The following is a 26,072-nucleotide window of genomic DNA, read 5'->3' as shown; positions in this document are numbered from 1 at the left end:
GAGGGCAAACAATTTAAGAATTGCTGCTCTAGGCCATTTGCAAGTGAGTGTACTGCAGAGAGCCAGTGTTTACCTGGCCTTATCTGATGCCAGCAATGTGCTAAGAAAACTGGCTAAGAAGCCCAAATCTCTGAAATCCTCCCGTTGCTGTGTCCTTCTCCCTAAGTGGTCTACAAGGAGGAGAAATCTAGAACCCAGCTACCCAAAGTGTGGATTCCTCCCACCGGTGATATTGTAGGTTCACCCTCACTTAGAAATAAAAATGCTCTTTGAAGATGTGACATGGGGCACCACTGAGGACACGAGGTACTCGTGACCTAGCTTGAGATCGGTTAATAGTGTCTTTCTCCCAATATGCTGGGTTTCCGTGCTCTGAGGAGACAAGAGCATCAGGAACAGACGCAGGGTGAGAATGGAGGGTTGGGAACAATGATGCCAGGAACACGCAGCTGGCAAGTCACGGTTGCTGCAAAGCAGGGCAACGGGGAAGAGGAAGGAGCCCCGAGAAGAGGGGACAAGGGGCAGAAACGAGGGAAGAGGGAGCAGGAGTATGGTCCATTCCACAATTTGACCCAGGATGGGCTCCAGGGCAAATCCTATATCTGCAGGCAAATCACGGGTAAGCATTTGAACAAATCATCTGTGGAGTGGCTTACCTTCTGAGTGAGGTCACTGGCCTCATTGATATACCGATCCCGCTCCTTTTCCAGTTGGAAGATGATCTTCCTCTGCTTCTGGGCCTCATCCTTGTAGTTCTGAATCTCCTCCTCTAGGTTCCTCTTGGCTTGCTCGTGGAGCTTCACCAGGTCCACCTGCTTCTGGGTTGCACTGACTGCCTTAAGCATATTCTAAAAAGTAATAACAACAAAGCAAGTCCCTTACTCACAGTGTTTGAGAAGCTGGGGCTCAGCTTATCCCAGTGCCCATCTCTAAAATAATTAGATGCTTTGGGTTTGGTATGAATCAAAATGATTATAGGCTCTATAGATTACAAAGAGTTTGTTATGTGAATTTTGTGTGAGGCACATTTACATGCACTAACGAACTACACCAGCCAAAATGGACTCTGTGCTGTTCACTGTTTAGCAGTGGGAAATAGAGGCTGAAAGGTAAAGGTATTTGCTTGAGAGTTCACACCACAGGGAAGGGGCAGAGCCAGGACTGGAATCTGCTGTGGAATAATCTTTTTGTACACTGTGAAGATTTGTCACTGTGGTTGGTTTAATAAAGAAGCTGACTGGCCAGTAGCTGAACAGGATAAAGTTAGGCAGGAGAGACAAATTGAGACTGCTAGGAAAGAGAAGGGTGGAGTCTGGAGTAGACAGACAAATGCAGAGGGAGCAAGAGATGAACATGCCATGCTAATAAAGATACTACCACATGGCTGAGAGTACATAAGGAATGTGGGTTGACTTAAAATGTAAGAGCTAGTTAGTGATAAGACTGAACTATTGGCTGAGCATTTATAATTTATATTAAGCCTCCCAGTCAATTATTTGGGAAGCAGCTGCTGGGTATTTGGGAACAGGCAGACAGGAGAGAAACATCCAATTACAGGAATCCACCTTCATTCCGGCCTTTATGTCCTGAAGCCTGAACAACCAGACTTAATCACCTAAACTGAGTTTTGACTACAAAGCGAAATAAAACTAGCCTGTTAAGTATGCAGATCTGAGCCAAGTACTGAGTCACAAACCTTAATCCCAACACTCAGGACAGGAAGCAGAGGCAGGCAGATTATGAGTTCAAAGCCAGTCTCTACTGTACAGTGAGTTCCAGGAGGCTAGCATAGGCTACACAAGACCCTGTCTCAAAAGAAAAATGCAGGGACTAGGGATGTGGCTAAATGACAGAGTACTGGACCAGCAGCATCCAGAGCACTGGAAAAGTAAAGTCCACATATAAAAACAAAGATAGGTAGGTAGATAGATAGATAGATAGATAGATAGATAGATAGATAGATAGATAGATAGATAGATAGATGGTAGATAGATTGACAGACAGACAGATGGTGTATATAGATAGATATAAAAATGCAAATACCTATAAATAACAAATGACCAATAAATCTATTCTTGCATCACTACTAAAAGAAATGGAATATATAGAGAACACTGTGAATTTTCTTGCTACAAAAGAGAATAATGTCAACATTAAAGTGATAAATACATTAATCATCCTGATTTGATCATAAGGCAATGAACAGATGCACAAAACATCCCTTGTATCTCTAATAAAATTCGCAGTGATTACAAGTTAATAGTAAAACAAAACTTTTTTTTAAAAAAGGAAAAGTTTCATAGTAGCCATATTCACAAACATCTAAAAATGAAAACACAATGCCTCCCAAGTGATGGACACCAGAAACCCACAGCAGTAAAATATTACTCAGTCATGAAAGGGTATGAAGCTCTGATACACGCTGCAATATTGACAGAACTTGAAAACATCATCCTGAATGAAAGAGGCCAGATACAAAACCACATAGTGTATGATTCCCTGTCTACCAGCAGCCAGAATCATCAAACCCACAGAGACAAAAGGCACTTTTCAAATTCCTAGGAGTGGGAGTGGGGATGGAGGTGGGGATGGAGGTGGGGATGGAGGTGGGGATGGGGACAGGTGATGAGTAATGACTGCAGAGTGGGTGCAGTTTCCAACCATGGTGATAAGAGAGTTCTAGAATCAGATAAGGATGGTTGAGGTGATATATTATAAATGTTTGAAATGTTCCCAGTGATAAATCTTGTTAAGTGTATTTTACCACAATTTAAAAAAAAAAAACTGTTCTTCAATGATATAGCCCCTGATAAAATTCCCAGACTTCTGTAAACAGCTCCTCCCCATGGTCCTGTAAGCAACCCTAACAGAACTCACTGAGCCACCAAAGACTAAAGCCATGACAGTAGAAGAGAAAAGAAGAGAAGAGAAGAGAAGAGAAGAGAAGAGAAGAGAAGAGAAGAGAAGAGAAGAGAAGAGAAGAGAAGAGAAGAGAAGAGGGGATTGTACTGCGAGTGTAAGAATATGATCAAATACTTTGAAAATATTATACTAAAACCATTATTAAGCCTAATTAACATATGCTAATAAAAAACTAGGTTTTGCATTTTTTTAATGTGGATGCTCGAGTTCCAGGACTAGTGTATCTGGTACAGTAAGTCTGGGACCCAGGCAGCTACATTTTTTTACATTTGTTTATTTTGTGCGGCACACATGTGGAGGTCAGGGGACAACAAGGAGCCAATGTCCCCCTTTCGCTGTGAGAGTTCCAGGAATTGAACTCAGGCCATCAGACTTGGCACCAAACACCTTTACCTGGTGAGCCATCTCCCCACCCCTAGCATTGTTAACTGCACGAGGGCATTGGTGATGTCAGGAATACTTGGGGCTGGCTGCCCAACTTCCTCCGGAAGAAGAGGCAAACAGCTATGCACCCTGACAGCCATGCTTCCCAAGAAGGCCTACCTCACCAGCCACAAATGAATGGATCTGGGGAGCCCCTGGGTGGGGTGGTTGAGGGGACTCCATTTCTGTGCGGGTATGTGTGTGAGTGTGCGTCGTCCTGGTGCTGAGAATCAGACCCAGGGCCTTATGCACACCAGGCAGCCTCTTTGCCTCTAAGCTCCATCTGCAGCACTGGACCTTCATCATTTGGCAGCTCTGTAGACAACATACACCTGGCAGTGCTTAGTGACAGCCACTTTCCTGCTGTGTGGACTAGAAAACAGAGTCTTTACTCAAAGAGAAATGAGTCAAAACATCATCAAGGAAGCTTGTGGTGGGAAGAAGAAGGCTTCCATTCTGAGAATGTCAGGTGAGGCTCCTAGTACTTCTTGAAGGCTGGCTGGATCCAGGGCTTCCATGCGGTGCTTTACAGTTTCTTCTCAAATCCCTAAGACACCTGAGGTGCAACAGTTCTGAAGAGCCACTGGACTATAAGCATGTAGAATGCTCGTGAAACCTTAGCTGTGTGGTGATGGAGAACACCCAGAGTCAGTCTGGGTCTCAGGCACTGGGCTAGGCATTTATTTTATAAACGTCACTTCCACACAATGCTAGAAGAAACAATAGATGCACCGCACTGCCTGTCCGAACAATGTCACTCTTTCATTCAGTGAAGACTGGCATTTCAAATCAGTGAGGAAATAATTTATTAATCAATAAAGTTGATTGCATACCTACTGAGTCTCATGCAGGCAGTGGCCTGGGAGGAAAACTGAACTGTGTATCCTGCCCTAAAGGACCCAATGAAGCAAACCAAACAAAGAAACGGAAAAGAACCCCTGTGTTGCATGTCCTAATGCAGCAGAAAACCTACTGTTTACAAAGATGTATACAAGATAAGGGTTTAAATGTTGGTGTTGAAAAAAATAAATCTAAAAACTAAATCTAGGGCTAGAGACATGCTTAGTGGTGGAGCATTTCCCCAGCATGTGTGAGACCCTGAGTTCAATCCCCACATCACAAAAAAGGAGAAAGGGAGGTGACTACATCCAATAGAATATTTCACTGGTTGTAAGTTTGCAGAATAAAGGATAGGTTTTAGATTAATGGGGGGAGAGACTTCAATAATTTTCTTCCTGACTGTTTTCCATAGAAATATCTAATCTGCCATTCCTGGATATTCTCTACTCTACTTCAAGTAAAGTGTAAGCTGTTCTGTTAAGACTTGCTTTTTTTCTGAGAATGCACAGTGAGCTGAATCCATCCTTTTATCTGGAAATAGCCTGGTCCTCCATATCTGGCCTATGACTTCTCCCTCCCAGAAGGAAATCCTCAAAAGTCTGTCACAAGAAGGAACCCTCTGGAAGGAGGGTAACAGAAAGAGAGAGGCCTGCTTTTATGCGGAAGCTAAACCTTCCCCAACCCATCCTTCAACTTTAGACTGCCGTGAACTCTAGAGACTAGAAGAGACAAGGGTGAGAAATGAAAACCAAACCCTATAGTGTGTTTGAGACCCTGGGCTCCATCCCCACACCCCAAGGAAAGAGAAAGTGAAGTAACTAAATCCAATAGGATATCTCACTAGGTCTAAGTTTGTAGAATCCTGAATAGACAGACAGAAGAAAAGCTAGACTTCCATCACCAACCAGTCACCCACTAGGTGTAAGTTTGTAGAATCCTGAAAAGAAACAGAAGAAAGGCTAGACTTCCATTACCAACCAGTCATTTTCTTGCCTAACACCTCAAAGTCATATTTCAATTAGAACTCACACCTGTAATTTTTGGATTAGCCAGATTGTAGATTATAGATATTAAATTAAGAAAATTTGATCAACTACTTAGGATGCCAAGTAACACACCAGCAAGGAGAACAGAATCCACAAAACACCCTGAAATCCCTGCTGGCTTGGACGCTAATTCTCAGGAGTCCTTTTGTGCTCAGTGGTGATAATGTAGCTTCAATTCCAGGCCAGACAATGGTGAACGTAAGCAGCTGTTCAGAGGGAAATTAAGCAGTATTATTCATTCTAATCCATTCTTGTTTGCTCCGGAGTTTCCTTTCCCCACACAACTTGTCATGCACAGATACTACCAGGTGGAAGAAAAGCATTTATTTTCCAGCATTGCTGTAGCAAACTCACCTTATTTAGTATGTCCCTCTCTCTCAGAAGCTCATCCATTGCCTTCTTATCAAGTTCTGCCTGCTTCTTTGAAGACTCCACCTCTAAATTGCCAGGTAGGAAAACAATAATGAATGTAGAGCCCATCCCAGGGAGAACATGAAAAAAGCCAAAGTGAATTAAAAAACAACACGGTTTTATATGTTCAGCTGTAGCTGTACATCTGCTCTGAGTTGAGTGACAGCTGACCTCCATTCTCGATCAAGGATGTGGGTCTTCTGGTCCCACTAAAGAGATGGAAAAGGAAGCTGGAAGAGATTAAGCCAGCCACAGGACCAAGGGTCAGCACGGGTGAGATTAAAAGCCTGAACTGATGGCTGCCAGAGGTCTTTGTGCTTTTTAGATCTTTTTCATTATATCTGTAGGTGGAAATATGAAATGTAACTACCTAGAACTTGTTACATCCCTGCATTTTTCAAGTCTCCCTTTATGCCACCCAGTGGAATTCCGTAGCTTTTTAATATATAGGTCTTCTAGACATGTTGGTAACTTTGTTCATAGCTATTTCATTACATTAGTTACTACTGCGGCAGAGGATTCTGGCAAATTAGCTAGAGTTCTGTACAAAATGCTATTGGTAGCTACATATATTTTATAGTCTGCCACCTTATATCTTATTAATTCTAGTCATTTTTCAGATCATTTCTTGTATATTTTGTAGAAAATTCTAACATAGAGAGGGCCCATGCTCCTAACCATTACCGCTAACACTGCTTTTTGATTAGACGCATCAAAGGAAACAGGTCCCACTGGTACACACCTGTGGCTGTTAGGGAGGCTGAGAGCTGGAGAGCTGCTTCAGCCCAGAAGGTCAAGACTAGCCTGTACAATATAGCAAGACGCTATAACAAACAACATCAAGTCCCTAAGAAAAGATGTTATCAACAGTAAATATGAAATAGTCAACCAAAGGCTGGAGAGAGGAGATGGCTCAGAGGTTAAGATCATTGACTGCTCTTTCAGAGGTCCTGAGTTCAGTTCCCAGCAACCACCTGGCAGCTCACAACCATCTATAATGAGATCTGATGCCCTCTTCTGGTGTGCAGGATAACATGCAGACAGAACACTTTGTACATAATAAATAAATCTTTTAAGACAGAGAGAGAGGAGAAATAACCAAAGAAAAGAACATGCTGGCTTTCAGAAAAGAACATGTGACTTAACAGGGAAAGAGTTTGATTCAATGCTCAATGGATTTAAAAATATCTGTGGGGGACTAGAGAGATGGCGTGGTGACTAAGAGTACTTGCTGTTCTTCCAGAGGACCCAGGTTCAATTCCTAGTACCCACATGGAAGCTCACAACCATCTGTAACTCCAGTCTAAGGGATTCATTACTCTCTTCTGGCCTTTGAGGGTATCAGACACCCACATGGCACACAGACATTCAAGTAAAACATCTATAAACATTAAACAACAACTGAATATATATACATATAGTCAGAGAGAGAGAAAAAATCGACTCAAATCTTACAGTTATAGCAAGCAAAAATACTGTAATTAAAACATAGGACTGTTTCAGTCTCATTTGGCTGGTTATATGCTTTAAAAAGCCCACCATTCTTCATCTCTGTCATGGAAGACTTTAGGTTGTAAACTTTCACTACGCTGTGAGCATCCTGAAGGCAAGGTCTTCCTCATACCCAGTGCTTGCACATGGTCTATACCAGTTTACAGAGCAGACACATGGAGAAGTTGCCAAGCTAACCTGCAACAACACCTCAATGAAAGAAAAAACAGCTGGGCTTCTGAAAGGCTTACTTGACAAGGATGTCTAGTAGCAATATCCAGTGATCTAGACTTTGCCTAACTTGCAGAGAGGCGATGTGTGCTTTTATACATATCTTTCAACAATTTATGGCACACAGCAGCCTGTAAAGACATCAAGAAGACACACATGTTCCTGCGCCACACAGACAGAATTCATACCGGAGTCTCTTTCTCCACGTCCAGAACTGTTTCTGCCACACCACACCAGTATGCTACATTTTTAATTATATTGTTGTGCAGAAAATTACCCGTGACATTTAGTAAGTTCTCTCTCTGTGCTTGGTCCTTCCAAAAAACAACCCCAAATCTTATTAATCAAGGACATTCATTTCAACATGTTCCTTATCTTCTATGGGCAGACCTAGGAGTTTAAATGTTCTTTACTTCAGTGGCCAATATTGAATATTGAACACTATTTTAGGTTAGATTCACATGGTTCCAATAGAACCTATGGAAGAATTTGTTGAGTAAAGGGAGTTTAAAGTATTCGAAATGGTGGCTCCCTCCAGTTGGCTGGTTACCAGGTTGAAGTTCACTGATGTCTCTCTGTATGGTTTAGGGGCACAGAGTCCTGGCCTGTGAGTGGGCACTAGTGAAGAATGAAAAGCTTATGAGTAAAAACACAGGGATTTACCTCTCTCTAACCCCAGGATCTGATTCTTCAGGGTTTCCTTATGCTGCTCCACCTCTGCCTTTTGGTCTTCGATCAGGTGCAGTTTCTTATGGATCTGTTCTCTGATTTTGTTAAGCTTCCCGATGTCAAGGCGCATCTGATGGACTTCCTCCTCTTTGGCCTGTATTAGTGACAGAGAGTTAGCCAGGATGCTGAACAAATAAAGAGCCAGGGACTGGGCCACAGTAAACTCAGAGCCTATAAAACTGAGACCTATGTCAGTGCAGAGTTGTTCCATGGAACTGAATCAAAATACACACACTGTTCAGTTTTGGGAGAAATTGAAGGCCTCTGTTCTATGAATAAAGTATGTGGTGCACAAACCAAAAATAATGAAAAGGTTGATAAAATCTGATGTTTTAAGTTGCCACCTAATTATAAAATCAAGTGAGAATACTGAGTTATATGCATACAAATATGTGAGCTCTGCATACAAATGCTGTATTTGATTGGCAGTTTTCGCTTACAGAGTGATCTCTCTGAGAAGGTTATTGAATTGCTATAAAATATTTAAACATTCTTTTGGACCCACAGGGTCACAACAGCTCAGCTACATGCACTAGAGAAAGTCACCCTTCCTCATGGTGTGTTGGTCTGTAGGTGTGCAGACAGGGTAGCAGGAATAAACAAATCTACACAGTGATAAGAGGTGTCCGAAAAGAATCATAGCAAAGGAATTCTCCAGTCTTGTGGACATTTTTATTTAAAATTAAATTCACTTTTTAAAGAAATGTTGCAATCAAGAGCTGGAGAGATAGCTGAATGGTTAAAAGCATTTGCTGTTCTTCCAAAGGACCCAGGTTTGATTCCCAGCACCTAAATGATAACTCCAGTCCCAGGGGATCTAACGCCCTCTTTTGGTCTCTGTGGGTACCAAGCATGCATGTAGTATACAAACATACATGCAGGCAACATATAAACATATTTAAGTCTAATTTTTTTAATTTGCCATTTTAAATATCTAGAGAAACAACTAGAAAGGCAGTTTAGGATTCTTCTGCAATCATCTTAACTCTCGAGAAGGGAGAGAGAATTAGCAATGTATGTTATCTCTGGGTTATTGCTAGAAACATAATCCCGTTAATTTAGGGATGTAAGAAAAGTCATCCATCTTCCCAGATGTCTCATTCATGTTATCAAAGGACAGAATTAGTGGAATCTTTTTTTTTTAACCATAATTTCACCTCAGAGGCCAATACATCATTCTGACTTAAGTGGTCGTCTCATGTCTGCTCTGACTTGCTACATTGTCATAAAGAACAAGCTTCAAGTCAACTCACTATAGGCTCTTCTAAGTGTTCTTAGCCTTAGACCCTAGAAGGTTTAAGATGGCTGACCTTAAAGCCTTTTTCAATTGTGTGGTGTCCTAAGTATACAGCCATTAATCCAGACTCCGTGGTTAAATCTCAGAAAAATCTTGGAAAAGTCCTCTTTTTGTAGTATGCATTCAAAACAAGATCCACGGTGTGGTGGGTGAGTAGGGGGGGGGGTGAGGTGTGGGGGGGTTGTGGTTGTGTGAGTGTGTTGTGGGGATGTGTGAGGGGGTATGGTGTGCTGTGGGGAGGCTGTGGATGTGGGGTGGAGGTGTACATGGGTAAGGGTGGGGGCAGGGGTGGGGGGTGTCTTCAGATTCTCAAGAGAGATTGTAAGACAAAAATGTTCTGGCTCACTATTCACATCCATACATTATTCTTGGTAAGTCATTTATTTTATGCCCAGTATTCAAATATAATAAGAATAGGAACTACGGGTTTTCCTTTCAGAACTGAAATCACAAAGGGACGGGATACAGACAGACCTTAGTGTCAAATGAGGATCCAAGGTTCATTTGCAAGCACTCATTCATGAGGGAAGGGAGAAGAGGAAAACCGCTTGAAATATGCATTAGATGGTACTAAAAACCACGATTCCACAGTGCTGGAAAGCCCAACAGTGGCAGTCGATGCCCCAGCTCTCCCTCTACCTTCTCCACACAGCAAAAATCTAATCTGAGCTCGCTATTGTTCACGTAGTGAATGGATCCTAGCTCTGGGCAACTGGTTGCTTGCAGGGCTAATTACAGAGATGAACATCTGAGCTTGCTTGAGAAAGCATTTGCATAAGCATCTGATCAATTTTATAAGTAAGAGCGGAAGTCATCAGACTCCCTGCTTCTGGGCCTGAAGCGATCACTGCGGGCTTGCACCTGCCTCTCTGTGTTCCAGGCTCTCAGCTGAGCTAATACAAGGGCTCCAAAGGCAAAGCCAAACCCCTGTACTGAGGACTGAAGTGCTGGGGACCAGACACAGCGGCGCACAGTGTTTACTTTGAGCTCCAGGGCCTTCTGCTGGTTTTCCTGGGACAGCTGCTCACAAGTCAAACTATGCTGTTCGTTCTCCTGCTGGAGTTTCGAATTCCGCAACTGAAACTGCTCCAGCTCCTTCGCCGCTCTCTCGTTCAATATCTGAAAGGTGAGGAGTGCGGGGACTGGTTAACGCCTGTCAATCTGATGACTGTGTCTGCATATGCACACGGGATGCCCCACAACCTCCTGGGACGATACCAACCACGGTTCTCTTCATCTTGCAGAAAAAAAATTCTTTATCCCCAATGAAATCACTAACGCACTCAAATAAAATGAATGTTAAATGGCTGAGGAAAACGATGCCTTCTAATGAGTAACACAGTGAGCATGATTTTTTTTTCTTAGAGCTTTTGGGAAGTCTTGTTCACAGGTGGTGGATAAATATTTTAATGCCTGTTTGCCATTTGGCAGGCTTTGCATACGCAACAATTTCTATAATCATTGCAAATGAGCTAGAGATTCAAATGGGTTATGTCAGCTCTGGGGCTCTGAAGATGCATCTTCAGAAGCAAATCCTTCATTAACATGCCTCCAACATTTTCCCTGAGCAGAAGTGGTCCCCAACGCCAACCCAGAGACAATTCCCCATTAATCCAACTTAAGTCGGCCGGGGGGCCAGCAGTGCAGTGACTACTGCCTATTCTGCGCAGACATGGTTTTAGAACAACAAAGGATTCTATCTGAAGTTCTTTCTACTGGGGAAATACTGAGAAGGTGAGGGCTAACAAGTGAGTTAAAGGAAGAAGGGGTCAATGAGGCGCTTCCTTTAAATATAGCTTCCTTGTATGTGAAAACAAAAGACAGAAAGAGGTATCCAATTCCCTATCAATGGGGACTCAACAAAATGGAACCAGCTATGCTAAAGATGGCGTTTTGTCTTTTATGGATCCTAGGCTATTATTCAAAACCCCTTGTTTTACCTGGGTTTCAAAGTCTTTTTTTTTTTCAAATTCATATTCAAAGAAGCCTCATGGATTTTTTTTTTCTCCCTCCTGGAGACTGTGCACACTGTGTATTATCCATTTGAATTCTGGCTTTATATAAAATTAATAAGGCACAAATGACAAAGAAATGTATTCTAATATCCACTTTTTAAGTAGAAAAGTATATGTGCCTTGACAAGCCTTTAGAAACAAACTTCATAAAAGTAAAAAAAAAAAATTTAGGAAAAGACTCTTCAACTAAATGTGTTGTTTCTTTAATGAATGAGAAAAGAGAATGGTGTGTATCTTGGTACTGGGGAGACTGAGTCAGAAAGATTGCAAGTTTGAAGCCAGTCTGGACTAAGCTGGGGGGATGGGGAGGAAGAAAAAGAAAACACAGATTAGAATCACTCATGTCTGTCTTATCTTAAATGGCCACAAGAGGGGAAACATTAGAAACGTGACTGTAGTTAAAATGCGTAAAGATTAAGAATGGCTTTCTCGGCCGGGCGGTGGTGGCGCACGCCTTTAATCTCAGCACTTGGGAGGCAGAGCCAGGCGGATCTCTGTGAGTTCAAGGCCAGCCTGGGCTACCAAGTGAGCTCCAGGAAAGGCGCAAAGCTATGCAGAGAAACCCTGTCTCGAAAAACCAAAAAAAAAAAAATGGTTTTCTCAACTTGAAAATCCAACCTGTTAGGAACGTTACATTCGTTCACTCACTACACAGCACTGAGAATGAATGGTCCAGGGGCACCGAGAGAGCCATGATGTCAAGGTTGTCTGTCTGGGCCAGTACAGTCTCTCCTAGCCACACTGAACACTTGAAACAACACTGGCACACATAGAAGTTGAATTTTAAATTATTAATAAATGTAAACAGCCACATGTGGTTTAATGGTTTTCATACTGGACACCACAGGTCCATAGCTACGTGGTAACTACATAACCGACAGAATATGGCAAAAGTAAGACACAAGAGAACGAACTTACCCAGTTTGTGGTTCGTTTCTGTAAAACTCAGACAAAACTATTAGCTGCTTAGAATTTAAGAGATAGGGAAGCAGCCGAGAAGAGGCGCGGGGCCTCTGGGGTATCAGTAATGCTCTGTTAATTAATGACAGCAAGCGAACAAGGCATGCTCACAGGTTGGAAATATGTGAAGCTACATACTTGTGACATACACACTTGTCTATGTGTACATTGTCCATCCATGGAAGGTTTAGAAGAAACGATTGTAAAGCCAGGCTTGGTGATTGATTGGGGCCTCTGATCTCAACTATTCAGGAAGCAAGGGGAGGGAGAGGGCAAGTTCAAGAGCAGAAGGGGCAGCCTGTGGAGACCCCGGCTCAAAAGAAAAGAGAAAAAAAGGTTGAAAGGTGGGATGGCGCTCCATGGCAGAGCGCTGGCCGGGCACGTGAGAAATCCTCCGTTCAATCCCCAGAACTAAAAACAAACAAAATAACAACAACAAAAGGCTAGCTTTGAATACCTATGAGAGCGGAGAGCAAGAAAAGAGTTAATAACTATCCCTTAAGAATCACTGGGGCTGGAGAGTGACGAAAGGGCATTGGCTCTTCTTCCAAAGGACCCGAGTTGCATTCCTAGCACCCACAATGTAGCTCACAGCTGTCCATAACTGCATCCCAAGGAGATCTCACACCCTTTTCTGGCCTCAGAGGGCACCAGGCATACATGTGGTACACAGACATACATGCAAGCAAAACACACATGCACATTTAAAAAAAAGTTAATTTAAAACAAAAACATTCAAAGCCCAGTTACAGCAATAAGTAGCATGCTCCTGTCATGGCTACTGAGTTGCACCCTACTTTGCAGGAAAATCACAAAAATGTGGGCTTTGGGCTGTAGTTCAGATGGCTCAGAGGATTTGCCTAGCATACAGGAAGGCCTAAGGTCCATGCCCAGCATCAAACAAACTAGATGTGGTGGCACCTGCCAGTAATCCTAGCGCTCAGAGCTGGGAGTCAGAAAGGTCAGAAGTTCAAGGTCATTCTCAGCTTCATACTGGATTTGAGAACCTATCAGAGAGAAAGGGGGGAAAGGGAGGGGAGGGGAGGGGAGGGGAGGGGAGGGGAGGGGAGGGTAGGGGAGGGGAGGGGAGGGGAGAGGGGCCACGAATGCCCTTACCTTCTGCTCCTTGAGCTGCTGTTCCAGCCGCTGAAGCTCCTCCTTGCTCTTCTGCATGTACTGCTGCAGCGCCTTGATCTCCGTCTGCCTGCTGTCCATGTCCACCTGGATCTGCTTGAGCTCTTTCTCCAGCTTCTCCTTCTTCCGAGACTCCCTGGTCGCTTCGTTCTGTCGATGCTGGATTTCTTGTTGGAACTGTGGAGAAGGACAGAGAGAAATGAGACGACGAGCACTTGCAGGGGCAGGTCTCCATCCGCCAAGGTCTGCCCCCGCAGGATCTGGCCCATAGTGTGTTTCTGCAGGACACGCCTCTGTGGAACAGTCATGCTGGACCCCAAAGTTCCAAGCTTCAGGAATGTTCTGTGTTGATTTTCAGGACCTTGACACCGAAAGATCCGCCCTGGCTGCAGACAAAAAAAATTAAAGATGGTATTATAAAAATCAACAAAATGCAGGAGCTCGGAGCCCTAACATGTTAAATAAAGGAAGGCTGTCCAGCTCTGCATTAGGAGGGGCAAGCTACCAGAAATAAGAAATTGTGTTGCTTGATCCTGGGCGTTGCTAAACCAAGCATGCTGATTACATCTTGATGTCCAAAGTCTTTGAAAAGCTCTTTTTCTTTTAATCTCGTGTTCAAAAATGTCATCTTCTTACAAGAGTCTGCTCTTGTGATTTCTCTTGTGAATTATAAAAGAGAAGGCAGAGAGATTTCCTGTGTCTGGTGCAGGGACACCTGTTTGAGCCCTTAGCAGAGCCTCAGCATTGGTGACTTCTGAGAGAGGACCTGGACAAAAACGGGCTCAAGAAACAGGGTCAGCGAAACAAGACAGAGCAGAGGACGCTTGGTTTGAACACAAGGTTTATGTCGAAGAGGGGATAGATGGGAAGGGAGGCAGGAAGGACAGACCGTCCTCCAGAACGCAGGAGCAGACCTGATTGATGGTCTGTTCTGCATCTTCCTTGGCTCGCTCGGTCTCCTGCTGCTGTTCAGTGGTCTGAGCAAGGTTCTCGCGCAATTTCACCACTTCTGTCAGGAGCTGGTCACGCTCCTTTGACACCTCTTCTTTGAACTTCAGTAAATCTCGGATGCTGAAAAGGAAGAGCACAGGAATCTGCCTAAGTAGTCATTTGTTCAGGGGCCCTTGCTATTGTCCCCAAGGCTGGTCTTCCTGGGAGGCCAATGGCGCACACTGTTCAGGTGATAAGTGACAGGAGTGGAAGATGATTGTGAGGTGTTTGCTGAAAAGAAGTGACAAAAATAATAAATACAATAAGATCCTTTTCTGTTCTAGTAAAATATAGTGTCTATTCCTCTGTGTGTGTGTGTGTGTGCCTCTGTGTGTGTGTGTGTGTGTGTGTGTGTGTGTGTGTGTGTGTGTGTGTTGTACAGACACTTCTAGAAAGACGAATACTAATCATGTTATCAATTATCTCTGAGAATCAGGATTCAGGGTGGAAAAATCGGAGGGATGGCTTCTTCCTGTACCTGTGTTACTTGGATCTGTTACAATAAGACCATATTGTTATTGTCAACTCTTATAATGAGCCCTGAGGAGATGTCAATTTAGGAAATTATTTATCTAACGTATCCACTGGGGGGCTATGATGACAACTAAATGTCTAAAATAAAGCATAAATATAACCAGATACTACGCATTGCCAATTTTCTTCCCATCCACCCAAAGAAATTAGTTTCTCCCACGGGAGGGCAGCCCACAGAAAACGTTCTCCAGAACAAACTTGAAAATGAGGCCGGCTGCTGGGTTTTGGAGAGCCCGTGATAATATTCATTGATTTGAATTGTAAACTAAATAGCTCCACATTACAAAATCCATTCCATCTGACTTGCCGTGACTTCCCGCAGAATTAGTGCTTGTCGGGTGTGAAGCTCTGTGTCCGATGGGACTTTTGCAGCACAGGAAACCAGAGGGAGGTGGGAGAAGCTAAGAACACACCCCGCAGAGCCTTGCAGCTGACAGTCGTCAAGCAATGCCGCAAAACACAGGAATTTGACAGTGCTCATTTAGCAGCGTCCTTGATACGACATAAATGTTTAATAAGGAACCTTCAAACTCATGCCCAATTGCATCTGCAGAAACGAAACCTCAGCTCAAAGGTTTATCGGAAGAGAGAGAGCCTCAACTGAGCGCACACGATCGGAGCTCGAACTACCAGCTGTACCTGCTCGACCACTCTCCCCTCACCCTCTTCCACTTCTCGTTGAAATGCCTCCTGTCTGAATCGGCTCTCTACATGGCTTATCACTAGTTCTTCTACCACACGTCCAACACTAGAGAGACTGCGTTTGGTTTTCCTATTTCCTCCCCAATGCCTGCTTATACAACATCCATCAAAGATGGATCAATAGAGCAAGAAAATACAAGAAACTGAAAGAGCAGCATTAGGTTTGCTTAAGAGTGTCCTAGGAAACACATGAACTATGAACCAAAGGCTGAGGGGCCCCCAGCTGGATCAGGCCCTCTGAATAGGTGAGACAGTTGATTGGCTTGATCAGTTTGGGAGGCAACTAGGCAGTGGGACCAAGTCCTGTGCTCATTGCATGAGTTGGCTGTTTGAAACCTGGAACTTATGCAGGGACACTTGGCTCAGTCTGGGAGGAAGGGACTGGACCTCCCTGGACTGAGTCTACCAAGTTGATCACAGTCCTCGGGGGAGGACTTGTCCTGGAGGAGGTGGGAATGGAAGGTGGGCTGGGGGTAAGGGGAGGGGGTGGGAGGGGGGAGAATAGGGGAACCCATGGCTGATATGTAGAACTGAATGGTATTGTAAAATAAAAAATATATATCACAAAAAAAAAAAAAAAAGAGTGTCCTAGGAGGTGCACGCCTGTTCCTGGTGTGAAGCTTTGTGTGCCCTGTACTGTGCTAGATAGATCTGGCAAGGCTTATAAATTTCTCTTCCTTCAGGAGCTCTCAGCTCAAGTAGGTAAGGTTGTCATAATTTGCTTTTCTGTTACTGTGATAAAGACTGTGACCAAAAGCAACTTGGGGGCACAAACCTCTCCGGTCCATCATGAAGGGAAATTGGGGGAAGATCTCCAGACAGGGTCCTAAACACAGAAACTGCAGCAGAGACCATGAAGGGGTGCTGCTCATTAGCTTGCTCCTCATGACTTGCTCAGACTGCCTTCTTATACAACCCAGGACTACCTGTCCAGGGGTGGCACCACATCAATCATTCATCAAGAATATGTCCCCAGAGACTTGCCTATAGGCAATCTTATGGAAGTATTTTCTCAACTGAGGTTCCCAGATAACTTAGTTTGTGTCAGTTGGGGAAAAAACCTCATCAGCACAAAAGCATTTTAAATTCTTTTAAGATGCTATAACAAAGGCCATACTGGAAAGCAGGTGTTGGATTCTGTAGAAACAGAAAATACAGCAATTCTTTTTGCCCAGTCACTGGGCTCTGGAGATGGAGAGGAGATGGAACAGAAATTCTGATTGTGACAAAGTTAAGGTGGTGTTCTAGGAGGGTTTTAAAGGATGAAAGGAGTTTACCAAGGGGAGAATGGGGAAAAGGCATCTTTGGCATGGGGGGGGTGCTTGTGCAAAGATGTGGGGTATGAGCAAGGAGTGAGGGGTGCTAGGCATGAGGCTAGAGAAGCAAACTGCAGCAGACATTCGAAAGGCTTTGAGTGACATGTTCGGGAATCTGGCCTTTATCCTTTGAGCCTGGGTAGCCGAGCAGGGAAGGGGACAAGGATGCATGCTTCAGAAACATACCTCAGGTCGCAATGATGGGTAAAGAGGGAGATGCCTTGCTCTAGACAGGGAGGCCAACTAGAAGGCTACTGCTGATGCCAGCAGGGACCAGAAATGCAGGCCAGAGAGCAGCCCCAGCCACAGGAAGTCAAGCCAAGAGACAGAGGTTAAGAGATGGAGGAGTGATGGGATGAAGAGCAAGCCAGCTCCTGCCCGGAACCTGAGTGGGTAGGAAAGATGGAAGTGGGGTTAATCATGGAGGTTGGTGATCGCTGCTGGGACAGGGCAGAGAGGCCGAAGTTCCATTCAGTACTAGTTTAAGAGGGGTGACTGCATTCTAAACACGAATTCTTACACAGGGTAAGTGTAGCCCTCAGCCCTCATCAAAGATGCTTTTTTTGTAGCAGACAGAGACCAGAACAGGAGGACACAACTGGTCAAAATGCAGAGAACAACTACTGGCCATGGGACGTTCAACCAACTGATACAGCTACAGTGCAACTCTATACTGAAGGCCCGAGAAGCCTTGCAGAAGAGCAGGTAGAAAGAATTTAAGAGCCAAAGGACCTGGATGTCTGCTTCAAGATAGTGTCTTCTGTTTATCATAGGGATCGTACTCATGAATTTTCAGCAATATGTTTGCCTGAACAAGGCCTGAAAAATGACACCACCAATCAATAGGCATGCCAACAGAGATGGGAAAATCTCACAAGGCCCCACACCTAGATGGAGAGCTACAGGTGCTCATGGAAAAATGCTCTTCTCCAAGGACAAGCCCCTTGATAGGTTAACCAGTGCCAAGTGGTCAGCCCTAAACACATGTACATATAAGCAACACTAAATGAACTCAGCAGGTTGCATTAATAAAGTGTGTGTGTGTGTACATAACATCAATAATTAAAGAATAAGAGGCCAAAATAATAGAAAGGTAAACCTAAAACCTCTATTCACTCAGAAACTGTAGTAGGGTTTCTTCTAGAGAAAGAGGTGTAATATAATCTTTGGGGAGGACAAAGGGAGTCTTAAAAAGAAAAGGTAGGGGGCTGGAGAGATATCTCAGGGGTTCTGAGAACTGGCTGTTCCTCTAGAAGACCCAGGTTTGATTCCCAGCACCCGCATGATAACTCCACAACCACCTGCAACTCCATTCCCAGGGGATCTGATGTCATCTTCTGGATTCCATGGGCACCAGGCATGCAAGTGGTGAACAGACAGACATACATGCAAACAAAACACCTATACAAATAAATTTTTAAAAATAGATCTTTAAAAAATAAAAGCAGGGTTAGGCAAAAAAACAGTTCTTAGGAGCCCCACAAGGGAGAATTTTGCAATATAGAGAACCTTCAAAGAGGTGCAGTCCAACTTAAGACTAACGGTGCCAGGCTGCATCAGGCCACTGAACACTGTAAAGGACCCTGCAGAGGCAGACACACACTATCATGAAGACTGCAGAGGCAGGCTCACACTATCAGGAAGGCTGCAGAGGCAGACACACACTATCAGGAAGGCTGCAGAGGCAGACACACTATCAGGAAGGCTGCAGAGGCAGACACACACTATCAGGAAGGCTGCAGAGGCAGACACACTATCAGGAAGGCTGCAGAGGCAGGTTCACACTATCAGGAAGGCTGCAGAGGCAGACACACACTATCAGGAAGGCTGCAGTGGCAGACACACACTATCAGGAAGGCTGCAGAGGCAGACACACACTATCAGGAAGGCTGCAGTGGCAGACACACACTATCAGGAAGGCTGCAGAGGCAGACACACTATCAGGAAGGCTGCAGAGGCAGACACACACTATCAGGAAGGCTGCAGAGGCAGGTTCACACACTATCAGGAAGGCTGCAGAGGCAGGTTCACACACTATCAGGAAGGCTGCAGAGGCAGACACACACTGTCAAGAAGACTGCAGAGGCAGACACACACTATCAGGAAGGCTGCAGAGGCAGACACACTATCAAGAAGACTTTGACCTACTTGCTGTCCTGGTCCATTGACAGTCCAGACCCCTGCTCAACTAGTTTGGTCAGGTTCACTATTTCCTCTTTCAGGGCAAGAATCGTCTCCTTGGCCTTTTGCTCTTTATCATATGCAGAGTCCACCATCTTCCAGGCCTTTTCAATTTCCTAGTGGACCAGAGAGTATCCATGAGAAAAAACAAAAGGGGTTCGGTACAAGATAAAGCAGCACAAACAATGGCCCCATGGCCCCAGTGTGATAGTCACTTACAGGAAAAGAATAGTATGTATTATACCGTATGTGGGAATTTGGACTGACTAAATTGTTCAGTGGAAGAGCAAGCCAGTTCAAGGAGTGTTTTCCTTGTGTAGAGGAGTGAGTATGGCTGCAAGGTTCCACAGCTGCCCTAGCTAGAAGAATAATTTCTAATAAAGAAACTGATAAATTTTTAAAATTTTAAATGAAATTTTATATGCTTAACAGATGCTTTAAATGGCTCTATTCCATAAGAGATGATCATAGATGCAATCCTTAAACCAGTAGATTGAAAGTAATTCTTGATAATTTTGAAAATAAAAAAATATATATTTTTATCAAGCAGGGGAATCAATGAGTTTGAGGCCAACCTGGGCTACATAGCAAGTTCAAGGCCATCCTGAAAACATTTATATACATACACACACACACACACACACACACACACACACACACACATATATATATGTGTATATATATATATATATATACATGCATGCACATATGCACACACACTTAAATAACGAACATACATATGTATAAAATGTGTGTGTGTGTGTGTGTGTGTGTGTGTGTGTGTGTGTGTGTGTGTGTGTGTGTGTGTGTTGTCCTCAGATCCCAGGTGAGTGCCTAAATGGCAAGGTCTGTCTTAGAAAATCCCACAAGGTCACTTTGCTTTGCTGGCACTGGAGTGTACGAAGGAATCTTAGCAGTTCCCATATCCAGAGGCCCAAGCCCAGATCCTCATCAAATGCACACTGGGCGAGCACTCTACTTCAGTCCTTGGCTTTTTCTGAGAGAGAGAGAATCTCACTGTGTGTCTCAGGCTGGCCTGTTTTCTGAGAAACACATGCTGGTGCTCATGGGGGAGAATAAAGCCCATAGCAGGGGATGGAACTGTTCCTGACTTTCTTACTGTTGTGAAATGCAGTGTGCGATATTTGCATACACACTGAAAGGTGAATTACCGCTGTGTGAATAAAGGAACCACTTGAGCATTTGTCCGCAATAACCTTGAGTTTGTCCTGCCACTTCACTATCTTGAAACATTTTAGTCAAGTAAAATTTGTGTCCTTTATATAAATAAAAGCCTATAAAGTTTAGGTGAAAGTATTTAGTTTTCATGTTGACAAGGAATAAAATGGATGGAAGGGAATAAATCCAAGCTTGCTATTATAGCACACAGAGAGTCCTCTTGTGTAACCACCGCACATCCCTTAGTGACTCAAAGCAAAATGTCAATTTGGGGGCTCTATCCCAGTGGAGCAACCATATGCATACCTGGGCCAAACAAGTGAAGGATATCTAAATGAGAATATGATTGCATAATGTTTTAACCAAACCAATTTCACCAATTAGATTTTCATCAATTTGTAACGTTCATCTCCAGTGTTAAAGTTTATAATGAAAGTGTTTTTCCAATTATAAAATGAATTACAGTTTCCTTATATTACTTTTCCATCAAGAAGAAAATGACAGCAGAGAGAAATCACACTAAAGGAGAGTAGTTTCTAAGAAAATGGGTCAGTCATATCTTGTACTGGTCTTGGAAGTTAATTTAAATCCGATGACATCTGATTGTATGCTATCAAGGGAATTACCTAAAGCATTCATAAATTATTTCTCAAAGCTAGAGATTTAACTATGAATTAATATGTCTCAACCTCTTATGACTTTGAGATCAACAGGGAACATTTGTGTTTTATCTTCAAGATAAGGCAACACACTTAAAGGTGAAAAACACAGTGTGGACCAAAGGCAAACTTCCTCCAGATTTCCCAGACCAAGCCTCTAGCTCTCCTACAAAAGCATTTGGGGAGATGAAAAGACAAGGAGAAGGACACTGGGAAGGATGGTCATGAAAATTACTCCCTGGGAACTCACAGAATAATCTCTCCTGGAGCACGAGGAAAAGTAGAAATGTAAAAATATTTTTAACCAGGTATCATGGCTGGGGTTCTAGTTCAGTGGGTAAAGTGCTTGCCCCGAAAGCACGATGGCCTAGGTGGCATCCCCAGATTCCACTGGTGGCACAAACTTCAGGCCCAGTGCGAGGGAGGCAGAGGCAGTGGACCCACTGGGGCTAAACCAGGCGACCAGTCTAGTCTACTCTGGAAGCACCAGGCTGATGAGAAGCTCTGTCATTAAAAACAAGGTGGACAGCATCTGAGAAACAACTGTAAACCTCTGACCTCCACATGAGCACACCATGCGCGCGCGCGCGCGCGCGCGCGCGCACACACACACACACACACACACTCAGATTATATTCATCTTGCATCAACAGAACATCCCAAGAGACCCAATATTGCATTTTATCTCTAAGTCTTTTGGCTAACCCATTATTTTCCAGAAACTAGTCGGTAAAATAAAGCTCTCCGTTTGTTTTCAGCATGGTAAGCCTCACCAGGGTTTCTTTCTCAGTGAATATTCTTCCCTAGGCTTAATAAATATCTACATTGTGTAAATTTTTACCTAATAACTCATGTCTTACCAACCAGAGAGCTGTCTATAATGAACAGGTGATGCTTGAAAGTCAAATTCATCTACTTCTAGATCACTAACCTTCTTGAGAGACGCGATGGTGGTCTGGTCATCCTGAGAAAGCTTCAGGGCAGTGGCCACCTTGGCAGAGTTCACCACAATCTCTGCATTCAGCTCTCTGCATTTGGCCATTAGACGCTTTTCATTGTCATAAGACTTTTTCATGACAGTATGAAGCTTCTCATATTCAATCCTGAATTTTTCCAGACTTTTGTCTCCTGAAAGTTCACTGAGAACCTCCTGGAAATCTCTTTCAATTTCCTCAAATGCAGTTTCCTCCATCACGAGTTTTTCACTCTTTTCCTGCAGGCAAGAACAAGGACATTATTCCATTCTATCAAGAAATGGCTGCTGGTACCCCGAAATGAAAGCCCCTCACTCACTCAAATCTAATGCTACCAGCCAGCAGAAACATTGAGACTATATGTTAGGAAGGTTCCCTCTTCATCCTCTGATGTATTTATATAGTACATATGAATACATATATGGCATTATAATTAGTTGATGAGGTCATATCCAAGTAAGGTAAGCCTTAACTCCAATAAGATAGGCACCCTTAGCAAAGACAGAGACAAAGAGAATGTAAAGATGGCTTGGATTGATGCAGTTGCAATCCAAGGAAGTCTAAACATTGTCAGCTACTACCAGAGATGAGGAAGAGACAAGGAACCATTTCACTCAGGGTCTCAAAGGGAGCATGACTCACCAACATCTTGACTTTAGACTTCCAGCATTGAGAACTGGGAGACAAACGATTTCTACTGTTTTAAGCCACCCAGTTTGTGGTACCTCATTATGGCTGCTCTCTCAAATGAACACCTACTTATTAAGTACAGCATGGCAGCACTAATAATGATAAAGGTATGCATTCATTCATTCAACAAATGTTTATTCACCACCCTCTATCAGAGAGTTGTGTGGTGAAGCCTGTAAAGGCAACCAAGGTAGGGAATAAAAGGTCCACCCACAGGGTATTTGTTTTACTGACTGGTCGAGTATGTTCTGTTGTAACAGAAATATTCAGTTCCTGCCATAAAATGCATTCTATGTTCTTTAAGAACACATAAAAAGAGACTTACTCCCAGCAGTGAGAATAAAGCACATTTCATGAAAGAAGTGGTACTCAAGCCACTAGAAGGAAGAAAAGGATTCTTACAGGTAGCTCTGGAGAAAAGATCACTCCCAGCAGATGGCATTGCCTGAGGCAGAGCTCACAGCCACACAAGTGCCCAAGATGCCCACATATAAGAGGTATGCCAAGGAGAGGCGGAGACGGGCTGGGAGCATGGAATGACATGCTAAGGAATATGGATTCATGTTCTGTCAGCTGCAAAGACCCACCCAAACCTTCTAAGGGTAGATACAGTTTGCAAGCTTTATTTATGCTTTCCACACTTTGCTTTGACAGTCTACACAAAACAGGGCTTAACATCCACCACTCACTGCTCACCAAAGGAACCAAATGAGATGATCTTTCATCTCAATAATAATAACATTCTAATCCACCCTGAAGATTCCAAGCAGCCTTCTTTACCTCTTCTCTCAATGAGCATAGCTTGCGCAGTGTGAGGAAGGTTTATAGTCTTAGTTAAAAAAAAAAAAAAAAAAGAATGAAAGAAAAAACTTCTACTGTTAATTAAATCCCCACACATGACGTGCAAGCAAAACACAGTGTTTAGAGATTTAAATGTGGTTCCTGTAACACTTGGCTTAACAGCTTTAGGACTATTTTAAATCCAACAGAGGTTTCCTTGCTAAAAGTAGATTATTGCGCAGAACACGATTCAGCAAATGCTCAAAGAAGGAAAAACCCTATTAAGCAAATGTGGTGCTACTGCTGCTCTGTCTCATTGATGCAAAACCTGAGTCACAGACACCGGTTCATCCCACGGTGTTCTGCGCTCCAGCCTTGAAAGCGGTATTAATGTCAACATTTGATCAGCAGCCTAACGATTTGTTTGCACCCAGGTTCTCCCTGTATGCCTGCAATTAGTACAGGGGTGGAGAAATATCAAAGAAACATTTTAAAGAAACTTGTATGAACAAAAGAAATGTATTTTCAAGTTGTCATTTCAAAAAGTATTCTTCTATTAAAGGCAAAGCAAAAAAATCTCTTAGCTCTGACCAGTGGGCAGTTGGTACCTTCTTCTACACTGTGGCCAAGCGCGGTGGTGTGTACTTAAGAAGGATATCAGCATGAAGTGATGGATCAGAGGAAGTGTGACATTCCATCATTTGCTCACAGGCTGTCTGCCGTGTGTCAGGCAGTGCCCTGGGGGCTGAGGCGCATCTGCTTGTAAGGAGGAGAGCTTATTCTTGGAGGATAAAGAACAATGAAGTAAGACGGGACACTGAGTGGAGGAGAAACACTCAAGGGTATAAATGAGAGCTAGCAGGACCAAGAGGAGAAGCTGGGAAGCGAGGAGACATGAAAGAGACTAGGTAGTGGAGAGCAGTGATGTGGCCATAGCCTCAAGGCCGTCATGAGAGTGATGGCCCCTGGGAGTGGGACCAAGTGGGGATACGGAGCCATAAAGAGACATTAACCACAGGAGTGGAACTCACGAAGGAAGACCAGGCATGGAGGGGATGGAAGGAAAAGGAGGTGCAGAAACAGAGAAGATAGAAGAAATAGGGTAGAGCGTGGAGGTGCTAGGAGATGCTGGGACCAGGGCTGGCTTCACGGGTGTGGGCCCATTCAGCCACACAGGGTCCAGAAGACTCCCACTTTGGTTAAATTCTCTGCTGTGATGTCTTAAAATGCTTAATAATTTTAACAAAAAGCTTTTCACTTTACTCTGGGCCTCACAAATTATGCAGCTGATTCTGGCTGGAAATTGTGTAATAGGTTAGGTAGGGGTTGGGCTCTGATAGATCGATGAAGAATTCACGTAAGACCAGGATAGATGAGTGTCAAGTGATGGCAAGGATGCAGGGCTGTTGAGGTTATAAATGAGAGGGCTAATGGACAGACGGGTTACTGAAGGATGCAGAAATGAAACCTCATCAGTGAGACTGAAGATCAAGTGTCCTATAATACGAGTGAGAGATGGAGGCTGTGAGATGTTAACACGGGGTCAATGAGAACACGGGGCAGTGGCAATGGGCTGAAGGACCTTGATCAAAGTGTCTGACAGCTGGTGATCATATGTTAGGGAATCGGGGTGTGACAGGTGGACAAGTTAGTGAGCGAGGTGACAATGAGTATGTCGATGAGACATTTTCAATAGCCTCTCTACGGCATCACCTGCAGTTCAGACTGTAGGGTGCAAGTCACGGTCTGGGAATTCGTGAAGGCGCAAGAAGTGGGACAGAGCCAAGGGTGAAAAGCGTGAGGGTGCAGATAGCGAGGGTGCTGGTGAGGGAGGACCAGAATGTAACAAAGGATGAGTTCCAGTAAGAGAGAGATGACAGGCAGAGGTCGAAGCAGAGAAGCAACAGAGGGGCGCTGACTCCTAACCTCCGACATCCTGACGCTCTTTGAAGGCGGCCTCAAAGGCTGCCGTGGAGATCAGAAAACTGGGCTGGAGTCTGGAGAAGGGGCTGTGCACTGCCCCCAGTGTCTAAAAGGGCGACACGTTTTTTTTTCTGATCGCCGGCCCGGCGCCGACACCCGGCGCTCGGCGCGTCTTCGGTCACCTGGCAACCGCCACGCCCCCTGCCGCTTGAAGCCTGGCAGACGTTCGAAGGGGGCGGAGCGCCGTAGGTCGGTACCTGGGTAGTGGGCTGCAGAGAAATTTGCAAATATATCCTGAAGGGGGTAAAGGGGTGAATCCAAGGAAATCTAGGGTCAGTGCCTCTGAGAGGCTGAGTGGAGTCTGCAGACCCGAGAAAAAGAGGCCTATGTGCACTTTGAATACGAAAAGTTGGGATTACCAGTCTTGTTAGTGAAATGTGGGGGTTTTTTTTCTTTCTTTTTTAACGCTAGCCATATTCCTGACCCTCAAACTCAGCCCCAAGGGTCGTTCAATAAGTACTCTTGTGCTCAGATATGTATTTTTTAATCAATAACATTTTCTCGGTGTGTTTTTAAATTTAATATGCTCTTGAACACTAGAAATCGTCTTATGTTCTCTCTCTCTCTCTCTCTCTCTCTCTCTCT

The 26,072-nt window shown here is 44.0% G+C and overlaps 1 protein-coding gene across 1 annotated transcript in view; it reads right to left on the bottom strand.

Moving 5' to 3' along the window:
* Nucleotides 1-25,633, bottom strand: part of Cfap58 (cilia and flagella associated protein 58) — a 100,245-nt gene extending 74,612 nt beyond the window's left edge. The window contains exons 1-9 of the mRNA XM_006983302.4: nt 25,431-25,633; nt 21,992-22,273; nt 19,190-19,338; nt 14,414-14,570; nt 13,482-13,676; nt 10,372-10,509; nt 8,028-8,187; nt 5,586-5,668; nt 657-848 (exon numbers count right to left, since the gene is read on the bottom strand). Coding sequence (XP_006983364.1) covers nt 657-848; nt 5,586-5,668; nt 8,028-8,187; nt 10,372-10,509; nt 13,482-13,676; nt 14,414-14,570; nt 19,190-19,338; nt 21,992-22,273; nt 25,431-25,439 — 1,365 coding nt within the window. The 5' untranslated portion in view covers nt 25,440-25,633. The remainder of the gene's footprint in view (nt 1-656; nt 849-5,585; nt 5,669-8,027; nt 8,188-10,371; nt 10,510-13,481; nt 13,677-14,413; nt 14,571-19,189; nt 19,339-21,991; nt 22,274-25,430) is intronic.
* Nucleotides 25,634-26,072: the final 439 nt, after the last annotated feature.

The sequence above is a fragment of the Peromyscus maniculatus genome, chromosome 1 (genome assembly GCF_049852395.1).
Source record: "Peromyscus maniculatus bairdii isolate BWxNUB_F1_BW_parent chromosome 1, HU_Pman_BW_mat_3.1, whole genome shotgun sequence".
Classification (NCBI taxonomy): Eukaryota; Metazoa; Chordata; class Mammalia; order Rodentia; family Cricetidae; genus Peromyscus; species Peromyscus maniculatus.
The sequence above is the reverse complement of the archived record's forward strand: the minus strand, read 5'-3'. Positions and strand labels throughout refer to the sequence as shown.